The 18198-nt window shown below is 39.2% G+C and overlaps 5 protein-coding genes across 6 annotated transcripts in view; 4 read left to right on the plus strand and 1 right to left on the minus strand.

Moving 5' to 3' along the window:
• The first annotated feature begins 21 nt into the window (after positions 1-21).
• Roe1 (grpE protein homolog, mitochondrial Roe1) lies at positions 22-2119 on the plus strand. Its single transcript, XM_031991637.2, has 4 exons — positions 22-171; positions 415-829; positions 907-990; positions 1076-2119. Exons 1-4 carry the CDS (start codon positions 83-85, stop codon positions 1181-1183), a joined length of 696 nt encoding a protein of 231 aa, XP_031847497.1. The 5' UTR covers positions 22-82; the 3' UTR covers positions 1184-2119.
• Positions 1730-4970, minus strand: Mlh1 (DNA mismatch repair ATPase Mlh1). The gene is made up of 9 exons (XM_031991640.2): positions 4825-4970; positions 4690-4753; positions 4423-4622; positions 4118-4346; positions 3848-4049; positions 2543-3779; positions 2402-2465; positions 2140-2338; positions 1730-2064 (listed from the first exon to the last, which is right to left on the minus strand). Exons 1-9 carry the CDS (start codon positions 4935-4937, stop codon positions 1772-1774), a joined length of 2601 nt encoding a protein of 866 aa, XP_031847500.1. The 5' UTR covers positions 4938-4970; the 3' UTR covers positions 1730-1771.
• A 255-nt stretch (positions 4971-5225) lies between these two features.
• On the plus strand, positions 5226-10645 carry TAF1B (TATA box-binding protein-associated factor RNA polymerase I subunit B). Of its 2 annotated transcripts, none has more exons than XM_076372966.1 (11): positions 5226-5373; positions 5556-5701; positions 5763-5853; positions 5936-6140; positions 6204-6348; positions 6427-6563; positions 6633-6848; positions 6913-7142; positions 7215-7407; positions 8849-9289; positions 9375-10645. In XM_076372966.1, exons 2-11 carry the CDS (start codon positions 5615-5617, stop codon positions 10546-10548), a joined length of 2919 nt encoding a protein of 972 aa, XP_076229081.1. In that variant the 5' UTR covers positions 5226-5373; positions 5556-5614; the 3' UTR covers positions 10549-10645. The 2 variants fall into 2 exon arrangements, with proteins under 2 accessions (XP_076229081.1, XP_031847499.2); XM_031991639.2 differs by having other exon boundaries at positions 5277-5373; positions 5497-5701.
• Positions 7422-8434, plus strand: LOC116433499 (putative isoaspartyl peptidase/L-asparaginase CG7860). The gene is made up of 2 exons (XM_031991641.2): positions 7422-7876; positions 7951-8434. Exons 1-2 carry the CDS (start codon positions 7552-7554, stop codon positions 8307-8309), a joined length of 684 nt encoding a protein of 227 aa, XP_031847501.2. The 5' UTR covers positions 7422-7551; the 3' UTR covers positions 8310-8434.
• A 604-nt stretch (positions 10646-11249) lies between the features above and the next one.
• Positions 11250-18198, plus strand: part of tws (protein phosphatase 2 regulatory subunit tws) — a 46231-nt gene continuing 39282 nt past the window's right edge. The window contains exon 1 of the mRNA XM_031991551.2: positions 11250-11758. The gene's annotated coding sequence lies outside the window, so the exon portion shown is untranslated. The remainder of the gene's footprint in view (positions 11759-18198) is intronic.

Raw genomic sequence — 18198 nt, forward strand, 5'->3', positions numbered from 1 at the left:
CACTGAGAAAGGCACGAGGATCGTGGTGGAGTTTCATCATTCATTAGCGATCCGCATTTTTTCGTGAAATTCTAAGGAAACTATGGCATCGATCGTGGCACCGGTTGCATTCAGATTCACCCGTATAACGATTGACAGTCTTCGGAACGTTAATAAAAATATTTTACTTAGGTAAGGCTCAGCATTTCTTAATTTGTTTTGATACCGAAACGTGTGTATAACGTGCACACACGTTTTACAAGTTAGAAGTAGAGGTTAGATTCCCAAGTAGCATTCATTTTCTTCCTGATAATATCGGTACAGATTTGCATAATAAAACTATGGTATATATAATGACATTGATTCTACTTGGTTTTCTTTGACTTCTCGTTTAACGTGTAGATTTAGTTGTATAAATATTTTCGGGATTAATAGGTTATCTCAACAGTCGTACGGTTCTCGACAAAGGCAGGAATACAGTACGATTATAGAAGAAAAGAAACCCGATAATGGAGAATTGCCAGAGCCTACGGAGAATGAGAAGAAATTAAAGGGGGACCTCGAACTCCTCAATAAAGAATTGGCGGAGGTTAGAGCTGATAAAGATGAATTAGAGGACAAATACAAAAGGGCGCTTGCGGATGGAGAAAACCTTAGAGTTAGATTAACGAAACAAGTTGACGATGCGAAATTGTTCGGTATTCAAGGTTTCTGTAAAGATCTCTTAGAAGTAGCAGATGTCTTGAGCAAAGCTACAGAAAGTGTACCGAAAGATGAACTGACAAATAAGAATCCGCATTTAAAAACATTGTTCGAGGGTGTACAGATGACAGATGCACAGTTGCAAAAAGTAAACTAGGAATTACAGTGATACTAATTATACGAACTAAATGAAGTTTAGCTTGACTTTGAAATTATTTTTTACAGGTGTTCAAGAAGCATGGTCTAATTTCAATAAATCCACTGAATGAAAAGTTTGATCCTAATCAACATGAAGCTTTGTTTCAACAGGTAAGGATGAACTTTTATTTATGTAAGATCAAAGGATGATTTTAATACTAGATTCATAGTTTTAATAGCAAACATTTCTATATAGGAAGTTGAAGGTAAAGAAGCAGGCACAATTGTAGTTGTATCTAAACTGGGATATAAATTACACGGACGAGTAGTAAGACCAGCATTAGTTGGTGTTGCTAAAGGATAGTTTATTGTTGTGTATTAATTAAGGAAGAAATGAGGACCTCCTTGGAAAAGTACTATTCGTTCAGATGTTAAGTACTATATAACTAAAATTGAAATATGAACTGTAGAACATGAATGTTAAAAATCAATACTGAAAGTGAGCAGAAAGCACGAATTTCATGATTAGTACATTTGTTCTAACTGAGAACTAGTTAATATTAATTATTTTAAAAAAAAACGATGTAACATATAATTTTGATGTTTTTCTGATTATTAGAAATAGATTTATATATACATAATATGCATATTTGAACAAATCATTCCTTTTATTCTACTATCTTTTTTATGTATTACATCACATTACAAGCTCACTTGGAAAGTTTATGTTTAACTCGTTAAATAAATACTGCATCATAAATTATAATATATTTGAAATCATCATCTTATAGGATTGTTCCCAACAGTTATCAGGGATAAAAGTATTTTCATCCAAATTTTAGTTCTAGTTATATGTTCGTTGTATTCAAAGAGAAAAGGAATAGCTATCTATAGTTTAACAAGTTGACTGTACAATGTTTATAAAAAGATTTAATTACCAAATACACGTCTTCTAACATCTTTCAAATACTTTGTATAGATCAGGCAAGTTGGCTATCCGTAATATCGTTGAGTCATGTGCAAAATGTTTAGGGGGAAGCAAGCTTTCTTTAATTGCAGAATATAAAACATGTTCTGTAACATATTTCCAGTCGTGATTATTGTGTACAGGATTCATTTGACTGTAGTATCTCGCAGTTTCTCTGCAAAAACTTTTGAAACAAGATTGTTCTGCTGACCACTCAACCTCGGTAGCTAATCGTAATATGTACAAAGGAAGACCAGCTTCGTATGGAAAATATTTTTCTAAAAGAAAAGAAGAGAAGAATAATAATAAATGATAAATTATGTTTGGAATGTACTTTATCAACATATTTTTACCTAGTAGTACCGGTAATGATTTTAAGTTCCCCTTCTTGTCTATAACAATGGAAAAATATTCCTTTAACATATCTGCCTTTTCCAATAAGAGTTCCTTAACACTTGTTGCTAGTTCTTCCTTCGTTCCATCTTCTTCTGTCCAACCAGCCTCCTCTGTGTCTAATCCCAACAGAGCTAAATCGTACACAGGAATTGCGTCCTAAAAATAAATACAAATTAAAGTACAACTTATAACAGTTCTCTCTGCTGTCTTTACACTTACAGAGAATCTAATGACTCCATAATTCGCGAAGTCGTAAAGCATAATTTCGTAGAACAGCTCCTCTCTGAAACAAAGAGATACAATAATTTGTATAATTTATAAAACTAAAAATACTTAGGATATAGTTCAAATTTTTCTCACGCCAATTTCTTCGTATTGCAAAGATATAAATTCACTCCACTCTGAATTAGTGCAGAGCATTCGTCTATACAACCAACGAAAGTTAGTTCTGATAAAATCTGTCTCAACCCTTCGTGTGATTCATCTTCTATCTCTTTCCGTAGTTTTAACACGCTCGTTAATTTTACTTCTCTTCGAAAATTGTTTACTGAATATGATTTAAACTCGTGAGAACTTTTAACGTCGTCATTCTTGTTGCTATCAGTTTCCATTTGTTCCTCCGAATGTGTTGCATCTGCATTAGATTTATTATCAGTCTCATCTTTTTTTGTTTCTTCCTTGGAAGGACTAGATTTTTCTGCAGCATTTTTCCCTTCGATCGTGACAATTTTATTTCCAAAGTATTTATATACTTGTTTACGTGCTTTATCCGCAATCACATCGATACACCGTTCTTCTGTGGATTCATCTGCTACACTCTCATTTATATTGTCAAAGATATCTTCCACAGCATCCATATTATTTTCAGTTTCATTAAATGAAGATGAAACTATATTACAAGTATCACCTACTAATTGCGACGATGTAGATGGACTGGATTCATCTATTATTTTACTCCAGGGTGTATCACATGTTTTTGTTTCTAATACTTGGATGTTTTCCAATTTGTCATCTGTGTTTACATCTGGTTGTAAATTCTGTTCATCTGCTCTTCCATGATTACTAGCATCTTCCTTTTCGTCTATCACTTCACTCATTTCTATTTCATGTGATACATCTTGGTCTAAATTTATTTTATTAGGTGGAGAATCATTTTCAGATTTATCAATTTGTAAACTGTCATCGTTTCTGGCATGTTTCATTGCTGTGTGAATGGTAAAATTAAATTTATCCAACTTCTGATCAGACGAGTCGGTTCGTATCATTTCTTTAGGATGAATTTTCTTTCCGTTATCGGTGCTGTCTTTCTCATATTCCGGTAAGACTTCTTTCAATACTTCTTTGGTAATATCAGCCTTCGGTAATCGCGCCTGCACGTAAAATGTTCTGGAAGCACTGTTTCCTGATAATTTTTCATCTAACGCGAATTTTATTCTTTCAATGATACAACTTTCGTGAAGAAACCTAACTTCGTGTTTTGTTGGATGCACGTTCACATCAACGTTTTGTGGATCGATTTCTAAAGATATATAACAAAATGGATGGGTTTTCTTTGGAAGATAAAAAGAGTAAAGCTCTTCTAACATTTTACGAATCACTGGAACAAAAATACTTGTAAACTTCACAGTTCAAGCACAAAAAAGTTTCCAGTGGTCTGAAACTTACGAGAGGATTCAACCAATCTGTTATTAATGAATAACAGAAACACCATCTTCTTATTTGTATAATTTGGATTTGTTATTAGAGCATGCATTTTGAATTTATAAGCTTCATCTGTATATTCAACTTCTAATAATTCCCTGAAGACTGGATTGCCATAAAGCACTCTTATATTGTTCATCTTCGTGGAGTTATGTTGTGTACGAACCTAAAAATGTAATGCACATCAGTATCAGTAGTTAAGAGACTGGAAATATTCTTTAAACAACAAAATACCTGAGGTGTTATTTCACCGTGTTTTTTCAGCACAAATCCTGCAGCAGGATTATGAACTGCATATTTTGTGACTACATCTGTAATTTTGTTGAACTCCTCGGGTATGCTTGACAGAGCTTTCCTTCGTGTTGCAACATTGTAAAATAAATTTTCAATCATTATGGTAGTACCTTGGTTTCCAGCACATGGTTTTGGTGGAGCTTTTAGTTTGCTATCAATATATGTTGCCCTAACACAAATGAAAGAAATTATTAATAGAATAATTTCAAATTTGCCCAGTATCTATCAACAAAAAATTTACATACTTATATGCACACTTCTCATCAGCTGTTTTTGTTGTGATTGTCAAGAGTGCAATATGACTAATACTAGCCAAAGCTTCACCACGAAACCCAAAAGTTGATATTGATTGAAGGTCCTCAAATGTTTGTAACTTACTTGTTGTGAATCGTTCACAAACAATTTCCATGTCATCCTTTCTAATCCCAGTACCATTGTCTTGTATCTAAAAAGAATGGGGACTAGTAAGTTTCTTATAAGTGCTGTTTTATTTAAACCATACCAAAACGTACCTGTAATAATTTTAAACCGCCTTCTTTGACGATGATTTGAATGTTGGTCGCTTTGGCGTCAAGACTGAAACGTTTATGACAAATTAATTCGAGCAAAGTATCGCTCGAGATAGTATACGGACTTGAATGTCTAACCTGTTCTCGATTAATTCTTTTAAAGCATTCGCTGGTCTTTGAATTACCTCGCCTGCTGCGATTCTGTTCACTACAACCTCATCTAATTTCTTAATTTTTCCCGGTACATTCATATCGAATGACGCAATTTCCAATCTCTGATAGAAAGTTCAAGAAAACATTGGTAACCAAATTATTACGATAAATGATACCATAATGGAAATAAACGATTATTACAGCACACGTAACGCAATATAATTAAATCGAATATAATACAGAAATAAATAAATATTGGATAGAAAATGTTCTTTATAATTTGACCAAAACTACGTCGCACCACATGACCACAAACATTGTTTTCGCGCCAAAATGTGCAAAGTAGTGCTAAAGAAATATTACAACGAAATTTAAATAGGGAAGTTCAATAAAATACGTAATAGTAGATCATTTTTAAGTTTATTGTTGTATACTTTATCATTTCATATCAACAATTAACAAAATGTTACATCATTTTAGAAAACGAGTGATAAAAGATAGGGTTGTATCTTGTTGAATCCAGTCATATCAAAAGTGCGTATTGGTAATTGTAATTAATTCTTCTGTAATTTGAAAATTAGTTTAAAATTAGCGTGGCGTCATCTACGGCAAAGTTGTCAAGCTAATTGCCACATTAGTGCTTGTTCTTGTCGTTAGATGGATTTGCTTTTCTGTTACCCTTACATTGTCAGCCACGTGCGTTTTGATTGATACAGTGTTTTGGCGGAAAATCGGTGCAATAGTTTGAGAGTTGTGTTCAAAATTGAAAAAGAAAATGCCAAAGTGTAGGGTTTGCGGTGGTACAGATTTCTACAAGGAAGCTGGATATTTTTTCTGTCAAACGTGTCAAACGCAACACGAGGTATGGTAATTTTATTTTCATTCTTGAAACGTTACTTTACTAACCATACTTCTTTGTACAGGATATCAGGGAAGAAGTTTTAGAATTACACATAGATAATAAAACTAGATTGCGAAAAACGAAGATCAGACAGTTAAAATCCCAGAGCTCAGGTTAAATATTATTTGTTATCTCATTTGAAAACACAATTTCCAATGCTTCATAATGTTTATTAATGTAAATCTTGCCTACCAGGCGAGGAACTTGGATGGACATCATGGGAACTTTATAATTTTATATTGATTGGGCTGTCGAATGAGTTGATAGAACTTGGAGTACCACCTGACATAAAGTTAACAATATTACAATTATGGGCAACATATTTAGGAAAATTGGAAGTAGCATTTATTTCGACAAAGAAAAAATGTCTGCCAAGATTGGCCAAAAGATATAATAAGAGGTAAATTAATATAGATTTAAAATATCATATTGACAGTGTTTATTATAAAGCTTCTTCTAATAGGGATGCAGAAATTATTTATGGTAAAACACAACAACAAAAGAGGAAGAGAAAGCGTAGAAGAACTGGGAGTAGTACAAATACTTCTGTTTCTGTTTCTGGTTTGCAAAGTGAGGGGAGCTCTACACGGGAACTTAATAAAAATAAAGTAACTAATTTATATATTATTTACTGAGGGAAGAGTATAACATTTGTATTGAATCATGTATAAATCAACTTTTTTCAGAAACTTTTAATAACTGCAGACTATGATAGGTATCTTCAATCTCAAGGTAGCTCTGAAGTTGATGGTCTTAGTATGTTTAGTCAAAGTGCGTATAGCGTTCAATCTAGTTCAGTAAATTCTTCAGATGACAAGGCAAAGTATGTGTTAGTTCATAAATGATAGCTGATAAACTTGAAAAACAGTTGTATAATTTTTTATCCTTTTAGAGTTCAATTCAGTTCTCATGCTAAGGAAGAAACAAGAAAGATTAAAAGATTATCTAAAAATTTACCTAGAAATAAAAGAGTCAATTATAGAGCAAAACATATAAGTACTCGGTACAGAGTAGGACCTCATGTAATCACACCAATGAAGTTGTGGGCAATCATATATCTAGCTCTTAGAATACATAATCAACCTATACAATTAGGAGATATGTTGAGGTACACAATAAGAAACAAACATTATTCTTGATCTAGTTTTATTTATGGAGGCTTCTCCTTTTAGATATGGCAGAGAAGGACATTTGTCCTACTATAAACTAGACCACTTGTTGCCACCAGAAGTGAATATAACGAAAGATTCAACAAATTTTTTAACACAAAACGTTGAAATCACGCATAAAGGAATGAGACAACTCATTGCAAGTATGGCAAAACTTCTTGGAGTTTGGGATATAGCTTGTCCTGAACTTTTGCCATTAGTAAATAGATATTGCCAAGAATTATGTTTACCAAGTATGTATATTACTATACCACTATTTGCTCTATTTGGACTATGATTTATTTTCAATGGTATCATATTATTAGAAGGTATACAGCTATACACTGAGAGGCTAATAGCTCTATCCCCACCAAAGATGATATTCAATGCAAAGAAGTCTAGCATTCCAAATTATGAAGGACGCGTAATGGCATTTATTATTGTGGTATTAAAAACATTATTTGCTCTGGATGATGTAACTGAGTACCATATTAGCAGAATTTCAGAGAAAATCAATAGGTGAGTCAAAAAAGATGAATATCTATTATGTGTGACTTCTGTATGTCAAATTATGGTTCATGTTTCAAACCACAAAATTCATAATTATATTGTCAATCATATCTATTGAATATATTCTGGTATCTTCTGTACATTTTGTGAGAAATGCAGCTTGAAAAATCTCGTTCCCAACAACAGCAAAAAAAATCTTACGATGATCTGCCCAGTAAATTACATAAAAGATTAGGAGCTGGGGAATGCAAATGTTCCGAAAATAATTATCCGTGTATTATTGTACACGGCGGCGCAGGAAATTTCAATAATGATATAATCATGGAAAAAATAACTGGTTGTAAAAAAGCTGCTATCAATGGTTATAAGAAATTGATAAATGGCGAAAATTCGATAGATGCTGTAGAGGCTGCTCTATGGTGGTTAGAGTGTGATGAATTTTACAATTGTGGTTACGGGTCTTGTTTAAACGAAAAAGGTACCATCATAATAAAACTATTCTTTAATACAAAATCCAAACTTAATCCACACATACCAATGCACTTAATGCAGGAGAAGTGCAAATGGATGCAAGCTTAATGGACAGTTTATCGTTCAAATGTGGGTCAGTAGCAGCAGTGTCAGACATAGAGCATCCTATTACGCTTGCAAAATATGTGTTAAATAATTTTCCAAATACAATCTTTGTGGGTGATGGTGCTAAGAATTTAGCGAAGCATGCAGGCCTAAATTGTATATCCAAAGGGAACCTGATAGCGCCAATGGCATGTATAAAAGTAGAAGAAGAAGAAGAAGAAGAAGAATTGGAAGCCCACATCGACAATTTAAGTTTACTGGGAGCTGATATGTTAACAAGTAAATTAAATCCTTTGGATACGACAGACCTGTATTTATTTAGCTACTGTTTGTAGACAGTTTGGATACCGTTGGCTGCATAGCTTACGATGGACACAGTATTGCTGTTGGGAGTACAACAGGCGGTTTAAATAAGAAATTAGTAGGAAGGGTAGGAGACGCTTCCATCTTAGGTTGTGGAATTTACGCTACCAGGAACGTTGGTTGCGCCGTGACAGGGCATGGAGAGTCTATAATAAAATTGGGATCAGCACGTGCCGTTGTAGATGACATTCAGCTCGGTTTCACCGCAGAAGAGGCTCTGTACAAACATTTCTCTCGCATGTCAGAGAAATTTGACAAAGTCGGTGGTGCAGTTGTGCTTCAGTCGAATGGTCGTTGGACAACTTATTTCACCTCTGACAAAATGCCTTACGCGGTAATCGAAAATGACGTGATCACGTCTGGGGCAAGAATGCACGAAGAGAGAAGAGAATTGTACGCCGCTGATAGTGCAGCAAATTGTGGATGCGACTGTCTCGTTGTAATTACACCTGTAATACTGGAAAAAATGTCCTTGTGCGTTTTATGAACGTACAAATATTTTTTGTTACAGCCTGGCTATTGAACGAGGTTTGTTGACTGAGAAACTGTTTAGTTTTCGCGAGTGGCAAAGATACATCGAGGGCAGGAAGATAATTTTATCTTACTCGCACTTCCCAACGAAAGTGAAGTATTGCCCGGACCTGCGCGGCGTAGATGATCTATACCTGAAGTACCTGGAATTCCTCACCTGCAAGTCGGATAAAAAGGAATCGGATATTAAAATGTCTAAACACTGTCTGCCAGAGGAACTCATTCACGCCATGAAGAGGTACATTATTAATTTAAGCTCCAACGATGGCCCACTAAAAGCGATGGATATATTTCCACCATCTTTGACTCCGCTTCATTCGTATTTGCAATTTTTACTGGACCAGCCCAGTTATGACATTCCCCTTGTCATGAGGGAGAACTTCTTTCTCACAAAAGTGGGATATCTGACAAAACCTGTTTCGTGAGTAGTCTGATACAATTATCCCTGGACAAATCATCAAAGTGAGAAGCGAGAAGTTACACTGAATTTCTTTTTCCATTTTCAGTCTTACAGAATTAGCGGCGCAATGCGATATAAAGCTGAACATTGTAGATTCAAATTTGCACTTCCTTGAGAAGATTGTGCCTCCCTTTGAACTTCCTAAAATGCCAGGCGTAGAAGAAATGAAGGAACTGGTAGATGTGCAGGATTATGGGAAGGACCAGTGCGAGGAGAAATGTGAACACATCAATGATTACTTAGACAGGAAGAGGCCATGTCAAGTGAAGTTCGATATTTCCAAGGAACTGTATTATAACAGTATTAGATCTCTCACGAAGATCAATTGTGATAGTAGCACAAAAGACGATTTTACATTTACTGATATATTACCGGATGGTAGATTAGCAATTCCTGATGATGACAGCGACATCAAGACGGAGGAGGACAAAGGATTAATTAGTAATATTGACATAGAAAGTATACTACTAGAGAACAAATTGTGTAAACAGTACAATTTACAACTGTCGCGCGCGGAGAAGGAGACAATTGTCAAACCGAGTCTTCTCAACATGTTGCTCTATAAGAAAAGAAGATTCAGATATTTTCGAAACGCCAAGGGTCAGTTCGTTAAAGGATCTAACATGGTTGTGGAACTTACAAAGGAACAACAGGATCCTCTATCCGACGTGAATGATTCAAGTTTAATTACTGGCACGCAAATGAGTATCATGGAAGAAGTGTCTTTCAATCTCTCGAAGACTCTGGACGAAAATTTCTTTTTATCAAACGGTATAGACATCAACAACATAGACATTGATAACATGGACATCGACACCAGCTTCTTAAACATGGCGGACCCTTTAAATTTAAGCGATCTCTCCGCGTTTCCTGACAACCTTCTCTCCACGTCGGCGAATGAGAGAAACCAGAGCACAGGCAACGATGAGTTCCCGTTTTTTAGACCCTTCAAAGACTATTGGATGTACCAGTGCATCTTCAGCCACGTGAGACCGAAGAATTTTGCTGTGTTCGAGAACTCTTTACCGCAGAACTTCCGTTGGCTGTTGAACGAGTGTGCACTTGCCATCGAAACGTCCACAGAAGATCTTTACGAGGAAGTTTGTTTAGTAGAGACATATCTCGCGTACGTTTTAAAGAATCCGTATTCCGATGACAGGGCTGGCAGCACGGTTAACAGGCTGAAAAATCGACTGAACTTAATATTAAGTAAGTGGTGAAGTCGCCAATCGACTGCAACGACGCGTTGCAATCTAACTTGTTACATATGTAACAATGTAAATGTGATAATAATATAGACTTTTATATTGAACACGCTTTCTTCCGGTGTCTGGAACATGCCAATCAAATCATCCAATTACCATTCGTCGAAAGCAATCCTAAAAAGAGTGTTAACCCTTAACTTAACCCTTTATGGGCCGAATTTTTGTTCATTATTATAACAAAATCTATGCAGTACAAAATTAATAGATATCCACATATGAATACGAATTAAAAATGCATTCAATACTTTCAATAATTTCATCAAATGAATATATTCTGTAACTTTCAAGTTACAATGACGTAAGTTAACTGATTACTTAATTTTATTCACCACTTCGGTGCAAAATGAAATAAACAATCAAATCAATATACTGATATGTGACTTCAAAGTTACATGGGCCTACAGAGGGTTAATATATATAAGATTATAATTTTACAAATCAAATCAAGTGACTAAGAGTCACCTCTCGAATGAAGGGTTAAAATTTTCAAAAAATTCAAAATCAATTCCTCCGATCGGTACATTACCGACGTCACCATTTACCGACCGCGCCGGATCCTCGTCGCGGCGATATACCGAGTGTCCACGGTGTGGCGGTAGCGTCGAGCAACTGTTGCACTTTCGCGTAAGACCCTTCCGGCGTTTCTTGGTGTGCGTTCCTCGTCCTGAGGCGAGCCTTGGGCTCGAGGGACGACGGGCCGTTTCGCCAGTAGTAAACACACCAGCTGGCGCGAGGGCAGTGTCGGATGGCTCTCATCGTTCCACGGTCTCGCTGCCACGGTACGTCGTCCGTGTGTACGATCAGGCGGCGTTGTGTACGGTCCGGCCGCGTGTGCATCGGCGATCGGTTCTTAAGGAACCCGCACGGGATATTCGTGGCTACGTGCGTGCATGCGTGAAAACCGTTACCGGGGAAATATACACTCTGTTCCCTGTCTCCTGCTGCTGCTCGCCGAGTGGTGCTCGTCGTCCCGTCGTCGTTACCCCACGACATTGCCCGTCACCGAGTTGATACGAAAGTGCACGCCGTTTCTTCTTCTTCTATCGCGCGTTCGTTCCACTCGATATCACACCTACTCCCGTGGTCCTGGGTGTCGTTCACCGAGAGGAACGGAGAGCAAGCGACAGAGAGAGACGCCTCGCAGCCTGCCGACTTCCTGTCCATCGTAAGTCTGCTTGAAATTTACCGATACTGAGCCGTTATACCTGGATCCTGGTACACGCGTCGAAACAATCCACCGTGACCTGGGCGATTAGCTTTTACCTGCATTTCGTTGGAAGGGTACTTTGATTTCATTTGTTTCTGTAGTTATTATTTGTCGGTATTTACGCGTCACACGGTGGGTCGATGGTTCTATGTACGTTGTAATTTTGTTTTAAATTCACCGGTGTTAAGCTACTATGCCTGGGTCGTGGTAGACCCATCGAAATAGTACAATGTAACTTGGGTGATTAAAGAGGTTCGTTGGAATGGCACTTTGAGTTCATTTGTTTCTGTAGTTATTATTTGTCGATATTTACGCGTCACACGGTGGGTCGATGGTTATATGTACGTTGTAATTTTGCTTGAAATTCACCGGTGTTAAGCTACTATGCTTGGGTCGTGGTAGACCCATCGAAACAGTCCAATGTAACTTGGATGATTAAAAAAGTTCCTTAGTACCTAGCATTTATACATGTCCATCGTAATTCTGCTTTAAATTCACCGGTGTTAAGCTACTATGCCTGGGTCATGGTAGACCCATCGAAACAGTCCAATGTAACTTGGGTGATTAAACAGGTTTACCAGTATCTAGCATTTAGCTCGAATGGCACTTCGATTCGATCCGTTTCCGCAGTTATTATTAGTCGATATTTACATGCGCCGCGACGAAATTGAAACGCAAGTGTCATCATAGCGGAATAATGACAAATGTTAGTGGGTTATATTTGAACCGACCGATGAAGGTCCAAATGGACCTCACAGCTGTCCGCGCAGTCTTCGCGGTGTTAACCCCTTTTTGACCGCAGAATGACGAATTATATTAAATAATTAGTGAATTTAAACTTTCATACACACAGGCGTAAACGTCCAACGTTACTGTAACTTCAAAGTGACACAATATATTCGTTTTAATAAAATTATGAAGACTGTTGAGTACATTGTTAATTTGTATTCGTAGAATGATATTTATTAATTTCATACCGCATAAATTTTGTTATAGTCAGGAACAAAAATTTGGCCGGTAAAGGGTTAACATTGCACTCGAAGGTTTTTCACTAGAAATATGCAACACTTTCTGATACGATGCAGACTATCTTTGAAACTAATTAACGAGAAAACATATATGAATTAAGAAGGAAAGATATTTTATTTCGACATTCCACATATCGATGCACTATACAAAGCTTAATATTACATGTAAGTCTTTGTAATTTTGCTGTATCAAATCAAGCGGTGACTAAGAGTCACCTCCCGAGCGCAAAGGGTTAATTTCCGACGGAGAATTGCGTCCGGATCGACTCCAGTGAGTGCTAAACATTTTCGGACGCTCGCGGATGGGGTAACGGCACGACACGGGCGTGTGTGCGCGCGATTCGCGGCGTCGTCCCCTTCGGCACCGACTTTCATATTAACACATTCGTACCGGCTAATTATCAGAAAATTAAATTGTCCAGATTTTCAGTGAGATCCACTTATATCACTATCTATAAAAAAACTCAGGTATCATATTGTTATGTAATAATATAAAATAAATAAATAATATAAAATAAATATAAAATAAATATAAAAATTTCAAACAGATAACCAATTCGAATGAAATTTAATATTTTTCTAAATGCCGTGGTAATTATCAAAGTTATATAGCTAAGAGTCTTTATATAAAAACGAGATTTCTCGTTACCAGTACGCAATGTGTTAATCGCGTTACATCGCGTCGCGTCAGATACATCGATCCCCTTTCGCTGGCACGTAAGCGCTTCGGTCACCGTGCCTCGGATCGAATCCCTCGGTGCCCCGTCTAATTTCTCAATTTTCCCGTTCTCCTTTCGATCGCCGTTCTTCTCTTGTCCGAGACAACGGAAGTCTCGCGGAGAAGCTGCGTCGTTAACCCTTCGCGGACGGACGTCGACGTTTCGACAGGGTGAAATTGCCGTGTTTCGAAGATTAACTCTTTGGATGTCAAACAACTTTTCTGGATATTTACCAAAAATGAAGTGATTGGATGTGTATGCGAAAAAATGAATAAGAGTGGTTATCTAATGAGATCACAAATATTGTTATTAACAATGGCACTCCAGGAGTGCCTACTACAGTTCCCACAGAAAATTTGGAAAAGTTAATTCGTCTGCTCGGTAGTTCACGTTAATCACGAGTCGATTGCAATCTCAATGCTTGCATCTTTCTGGTTCCCACAGAAAAATTGGAAAAAGTTAATTCATCTGCTCGGTAGTTCGCGTTAATCACGAGTTGATTGCAATCTCAATGGTTGCATTTTTCTGGTTCCCACAGAAAATTTGGAAAAAGTCAATTCGTGTGTTTGGTAGTTCACATTAATCATAAGTCGATCGAAATCTCAATGATTGTAGTCTTACGGTTCCTACAGAAGAATTGAAGAAAGTCAATTCGTTTGCTCGGTAGTTTGTGTTAATCACAAGTCGATCTAAATCTCAATGCTTGCATTTTTCTGGTTCCCACCGAAAATTTGGAAAAAGTTAATTCATCTGCTGTTCCAACGTGAAAGTCGTTATCCACGATCCGAACGAGGGTTTCCGTCGAGCAGACGCTCGGATCCATGAAAGTACGCGACACGCGTGAACAGGCGGCAACGAACAAAATTCCGTTTCCTCGCGAGCGAAAGTTTACAGCGGCACGCGCGATAAAATACAAACTAACGATAAATAATCCGTGAATTTACGCCGCGACTCGCGTTTTATGTAGCTGGGCCCGTGGGCATCGCGAATCATCGGGGACGCTCGGAGCCCGGCCCGTCCCGGGTCGCGCGATTCTTAATGCGGAGGATTTCGGGCCGTAAACCGCGTCCTTTCCCGAAAAAATATGGCCGGACCGTGGACGTTCGTTCGGCCGCAGATATTTATGGACCGATTTACGGGTGCTCTGATGAGAAATAGAAGTCTCTTTGCTTCCCCAGCGCGCTGGGTTCTTTATCGGACAGCGCATAAAATGGGAAGTCTCTCGCGAGGCTTGATTGAAGCCTGGAGAACGGACGGCGGAAGGGTGTACGGGTCAGTTGTGACCCGTAGTCTGAGACCTGGAAGAAAATGTGTAGAAGTTCGATTTGACTGCTAGAATTACTGTTAACCCTTTGCACTCGAAAGTTTTTCACTGGAAATATTCAACATTTTCCGACAAGATATAGACGACATTGTTTGAAACTAATGATAATTCACGGATAATTCAAGCAACGAAGCTATTTTATTTAAATATTTCACATAACAATACTAAGTTTAATTTAAAGTACTAAATATTCAACTTCATAGTTTTGCTGCATCAAATCAAGTGACTGAGTCACCTCTAGAGTGCAAAGGGTTAATTATTGAGTTAATTATTGCGAAGTGATATTAACAATCTATAATCGTAAGACGTAGACGAGAGTTGTAGAAGAGAGAGTGAGACTCGTGACGAAGATTTCGGGATTAGTGTAATAAACACGAATATTGTTCAATGCGCATGGATCAAAGCAAAAAACTATTTTGTTATCACTATATTATCTCGAAAGAAAATTTGTACATAAAGTGCAGTGGACAATTTCTTTTTCCTGCTGATAGAAACATTTTGCACGAGCTTAGCAGGAAAAGTAAATAATTAACGGAGGGAATGTAGTAATTTCTGGAATGATTCGACACGGTCAGGGGCTGTTCCTCTGAAGGTAGCTGCATCGCTAACCCAATGAGGATCTCGGGCAACGGAACAGAGATAATGGAAGAACAGGATGGCACGGCGAAGGGTTTGCCGTTGGCACGCTGGAAAGTATCGTTCCCCGCCCGATGAACCGTTAAACGGTTCGACGAACCGTTCCCTTCGTCGAGTCGATCACGCGTTCCGGCGAACGTGCATCATCGACTGCACATCGTTAACGGGACGAAATCGGCCCGCCCGCGGCATGGAATCGCGTGTACGTGCACGCGTTTTATATTTAGTAACCGCCGCCCGGCCACCGTCGATCGTTACTACGCGTCTTTGGGAAATAAACAATCCGTGGCCGGCGTTCATCGTGCGTGGCGCACACCGGTCCGAGCACTGCTGAAGGGTTCGAACAAATTGTTCGACCCAGAAACGATACTGGGGAGATTACTCGTTGCTGGAAATGTCGGGGGAATTTTGGTACCTTAGGTGAATCAATTTTGATACTATAATTGGAAATTTTTGTAGTTTAAGTGGAGGAACTTTGGTGTCTCTAGTTGAATTTGGTGCCTTAGATGAATCAACTTTGCTACTATAATTGGACAACATTTTTGTAGTTCAGATGGAGGAACTTTGGTACCTCAGCTGAATAAGTTTTGTTACTACAATTGGACAAATTTTCATATTCTAGATAGAGGAACTTTGGTATCTTTAGATAAATTTGGCATCTTAGATGTATCAATTTTGCTACTATAATTGGACAAAGTTTTGTAGTTCAGATGGAGGCAGTTTGGTGTCTCTAGTTGAATTTGGTGCCTTAGATGAATCAATTTTGCTACTACAATTGGACAAATTTTCATATTCTAGATAGAGGAACTTTGGTACCTCTAGTTGAATTTGGTACCTTAGCTGAACTCTTGGTCCAACTGAACTAAATGATCTAGAATACCCTAACCCACGAACTGTTAACCTTTGGTACCCTAGTTCCACAAATACAGCCTACAATATCTAGTACCTTATGACTGGTACCTGAAATATTCCCCCGAAAATTATCTTCCCCTAAACCTCATTATCTTCTCGCCTCGAACAAATCCCTCGAAAACTAGAGAAACTATTCTCGAAGCTTCCTCGGAAGGCTGCAAGAGTTTCTCTTTCCATCCACCGGCTACAATATCGTCATCGAAGATCATCCGAGGCATCCAAGACCGCTGGCGTCGGAAAAATCTTGGTAGCGACGTCTACGGTTAATTGGCGCGGGCAGTTATCGGTGGATCGTACCGGTTAAACGCGCCGCCTCGGTCCCTCCGAGCCGCCGAATCGTTTGCCCCGTCCCGCGATTCGCTCGTCGCTGCCTGAACGTTTCGCGGCTGGCAGGAACGCTGTCGTTGAACTGCTAACGACGCGTGGAGCGCACTCGCGAACTGCTAACAATCTTGTCGAGCGATCGTCGGCTCGCCGCGCAGTTTCGAGTCGCGCCCCGACGTCTGCTCGAATCTTTCTGGAAACAGATTCGTCCGACCCATCATCCTCGTCTTGCTCGTGAACCCTTGACCCTACTCGACGACTCGTTAATCCCTTTCGTGCATCAGAGTATTAACCTAGACATTCGGAGCTAATTCGTTGGCAGCCTCTAGGAAGCTAGAAAACCAACGAAAAGCTGCTCGCGTAGGACATAATCATCGTATCGCGAAGAAATTCGACTAACAGCGTCATAGTTCTAGCAAGTCACATATCTGTTGACGCTTTCGTACCGAAGAATCTCAGATTGACCTCCACGTAAGCCTGTGACCGACGATCGATCCCTTGATCGAAGCAGCTAGCGGCCGCGTTGCTCGTTCGCGTTCGTTCGGACTCGATCGCTGCCGTGATCGTCATCGTCGCGTACCTGTTAACGAAACGTCGCTGGCGGGGTGGCCGGTTACGAAATATTTATGCCGCGGTTACGGAAACGGGCAGACGGCACTCGAGAGAGCACGGCCGGGTACAAGACCCCGGCACTCGAATTATCTAGGCCACCGGCACGCGGAGAGTAACTGGCAGCAGCAGCCAGAGCGACGTGTCGAGCCTCTTGCTTCGCTGACAGCGCTGAACCCCGTCCCTGCGCGTGTGTACAACACGAGTGCCAGGCTATAACCACTTACGAGCGTCAGCCGAAAAATAAAAGCCACCCACACACACATACACACTCGCGCGCGCGCGCGAGCGAGCGGGGGACGAGTCGCTGTCGGCCGTTCCGCGGCCGTCTCGAAGCGGTGGCCTGTTTTCCCTTTTTTTCTCCCTTTCCCCGTCTTCCTCCTCCTCCTCCTCCTCCTCCTCTTCCCTGCCCTTTGTTCGGGCTCGCTTGGAAATCGGGTTACCCGAAGATCGCGATTCCCGCGATACACACGGAGGTCCGCGCAGCCAGGTGCTGCTGGCCGCGATAAGCATCTCTGTCGCGGCCGTGTAAATACGAGGCTCTTTTCGTCGCAGCGATGGCTGACGGAGTTTCGCGGTCTAATATCGTGCTGGATAAATGCATTTTCTATTTAGACCTTCCGGGACGTCGAGGACTCTTCAGGTCGCTAAGCTGGCGCTGGGTGACCTCTTGGAACGACGTCCCTCGTGACGAGTTAAAGTTTAACCCTTTGAAAATTCTTCGAAACATGCGAGACCTTCAGTGTGAAGCTAAATTACATATCAATTGCTTAACCCTTTGAACTCTGTAGGCTCCAATACTGCACCAGTTCCAATATGAAATATTTTAATGAATCTTAAAGAAAC

Source organism: Nomia melanderi, chromosome 13, assembly GCF_051020985.1.
Source record: "Nomia melanderi isolate GNS246 chromosome 13, iyNomMela1, whole genome shotgun sequence".
NCBI classification, from domain to species: Eukaryota; Metazoa; Arthropoda; class Insecta; order Hymenoptera; family Halictidae; genus Nomia; species Nomia melanderi.

What these genes read in the sequence shown, in the direction of transcription:
- Roe1 (XM_031991637.2), top strand. Translation starts at nt 83, where the DNA reads ATGGCATCGATCGTGGCACCGGTTGCATTCAGATTCACCCGTATAACG. An exon ending in AATAAAAATATTTTACTTAG is followed by an intron (nt 172 to 414) that starts GTAAGGCTCAGC and finishes CGGGATTAATAG; the next exon opens with GTTATCTCAACAGTCGTACG. An exon ending in CAGATGCACAGTTGCAAAAA is followed by an intron (nt 830 to 906) that starts GTAAACTAGGAA and finishes TATTTTTTACAG; the next exon opens with GTGTTCAAGAAGCATGGTCT.
- Mlh1 (XM_031991640.2), bottom strand. Translation starts at nt 4,937, where the DNA reads ATGAATGTACCGGGAAAAATTAAGAAATTAGATGAGGTTGTAGTGAAC. An exon ending in CAGATTGGTTGAATCCTCTC is followed by an intron (nt 3,780 to 3,847) that starts GTAAGTTTCAGA and finishes TTTTTGTTCCAG; the next exon opens with TGATTCGTAAAATGTTAGAA. An exon ending in ATCATTACCGGTACTACTAG is followed by an intron (nt 2,065 to 2,139) that starts GTAAAAATATGT and finishes CTTTTCTTTTAG; the next exon opens with AAAAATATTTTCCATACGAA.
- TAF1B (XM_076372966.1), top strand. Translation starts at nt 5,615, where the DNA reads ATGCCAAAGTGTAGGGTTTGCGGTGGTACAGATTTCTACAAGGAAGCT. An exon ending in GTTAAAATCCCAGAGCTCAG is followed by an intron (nt 5,854 to 5,935) that starts GTTAAATATTAT and finishes CTTGCCTACCAG; the next exon opens with GCGAGGAACTTGGATGGACA. An exon ending in GCCAAAAGATATAATAAGAG is followed by an intron (nt 6,141 to 6,203) that starts GTAAATTAATAT and finishes TTCTTCTAATAG; the next exon opens with GGATGCAGAAATTATTTATG.
- LOC116433499 (XM_031991641.2), top strand. Translation starts at nt 7,552, where the DNA reads ATGCAGCTTGAAAAATCTCGTTCCCAACAACAGCAAAAAAAATCTTAC. An exon ending in GTCTTGTTTAAACGAAAAAG is followed by an intron (nt 7,877 to 7,950) that starts GTACCATCATAA and finishes CACTTAATGCAG; the next exon opens with GAGAAGTGCAAATGGATGCA.